Source organism: Vipera berus, assembly GCF_964194415.1.
Source record: "Vipera berus genome assembly, chromosome: W".
Taxonomy (NCBI): Eukaryota; Metazoa; Chordata; class Lepidosauria; order Squamata; family Viperidae; genus Vipera; species Vipera berus.
Genome location: NC_138210.1, coordinates 75,394,973 through 75,395,833, shown reverse-complemented (window position 1 = coordinate 75,395,833; position 861 = coordinate 75,394,973). Strand labels below are relative to the sequence as shown.

At 55.3% G+C, this 861-nt stretch overlaps 1 protein-coding gene across 1 annotated transcript in view; it reads right to left on the bottom strand.

The window, feature by feature from the left end:
* Positions 1-626, bottom strand: part of LOC308676469 (uncharacterized protein) — a gene marked incomplete at its 5' end in the record, with an annotated part of 5,738 nt that extends 5,112 nt beyond the window's left edge. The window contains one exon of the mRNA XM_081342283.1: positions 557-626. Coding sequence (XP_081198409.1) covers positions 557-626 — 70 coding nt within the window. The remainder of the gene's footprint in view (positions 1-556) is intronic.
* Between the last annotated feature and the right edge of the window lie 235 nt (positions 627-861).

The window sequence follows — 861 nt, the reverse complement described above, 5'->3', positions numbered from 1 at the left end:
TCGCGGGCCGGATCCGGCCCCCGGGCCTTGTGTTTGACATGTCTGGTGTAGGGTTTCCTGCCTCAGCAGGGGGTCAGACTAGATGACCTCCAAGGTCATCCTTCCAACTTTATTATTACTGTGCACATCCGGCATAACTGCAAGTTGAGTTGCGTGCACATGTGCGTGCAAGCTGGCCTGCCCATTGTGTGAATTGAGGTGTGTGTGTGTGTTTGTGTGTGTGTGTGTGTGTGTGTGTGTTTCTCCTGGTGCATTGCTTGCACGGCCCGGTTGCGAATTGGCCACGTCCCCCCCGAGTGGGCCACGGCCCGGCGATTGGGGACCCCTGGTCTACAAGGTAGAGGGGAACCCCAGATGGGAGCCATAGCTAAAAAGAGACAGGTAATTTTGAATTGCTTACTACGTTCCTCTTACTCATGACCTTTCAAGAATTGGGGAGGGGGGCTGAAACGGAGCCCCCCGCCCAAGGGAGAGCCACAGATGAAGGCTTGCAAGGCATGATTTGGGGGCTCAGGAAAGAATCTGGCAAGGCGCACCCCGTCGGAAGGAAGCTCACCTTTTATCCTGGGTGCGTCCTCATTTTCGGGGTCAAACGTCATGGCCAGATCCTGGTAATCTCGGATCATCTTGAGACCCTTCCCCAAACACCTGGAAACACCACACCCAAGTCACGGGACCACACAGGTGCTGAGTTCACGGACCGTCCGTCCCCCCTGCGTTATTTTTCAGGAGCTGCTCCTGAACCCAGAGCGCCTTGGTGGCCTCTGAGCTTGGATGCTTTCTTGCAGAGGTTTCTAGCCCTGATGATGTTCTCTAGTTGGGTCACGAAACGTCTGCAAGAACACAACCAAGCTCAGAGAG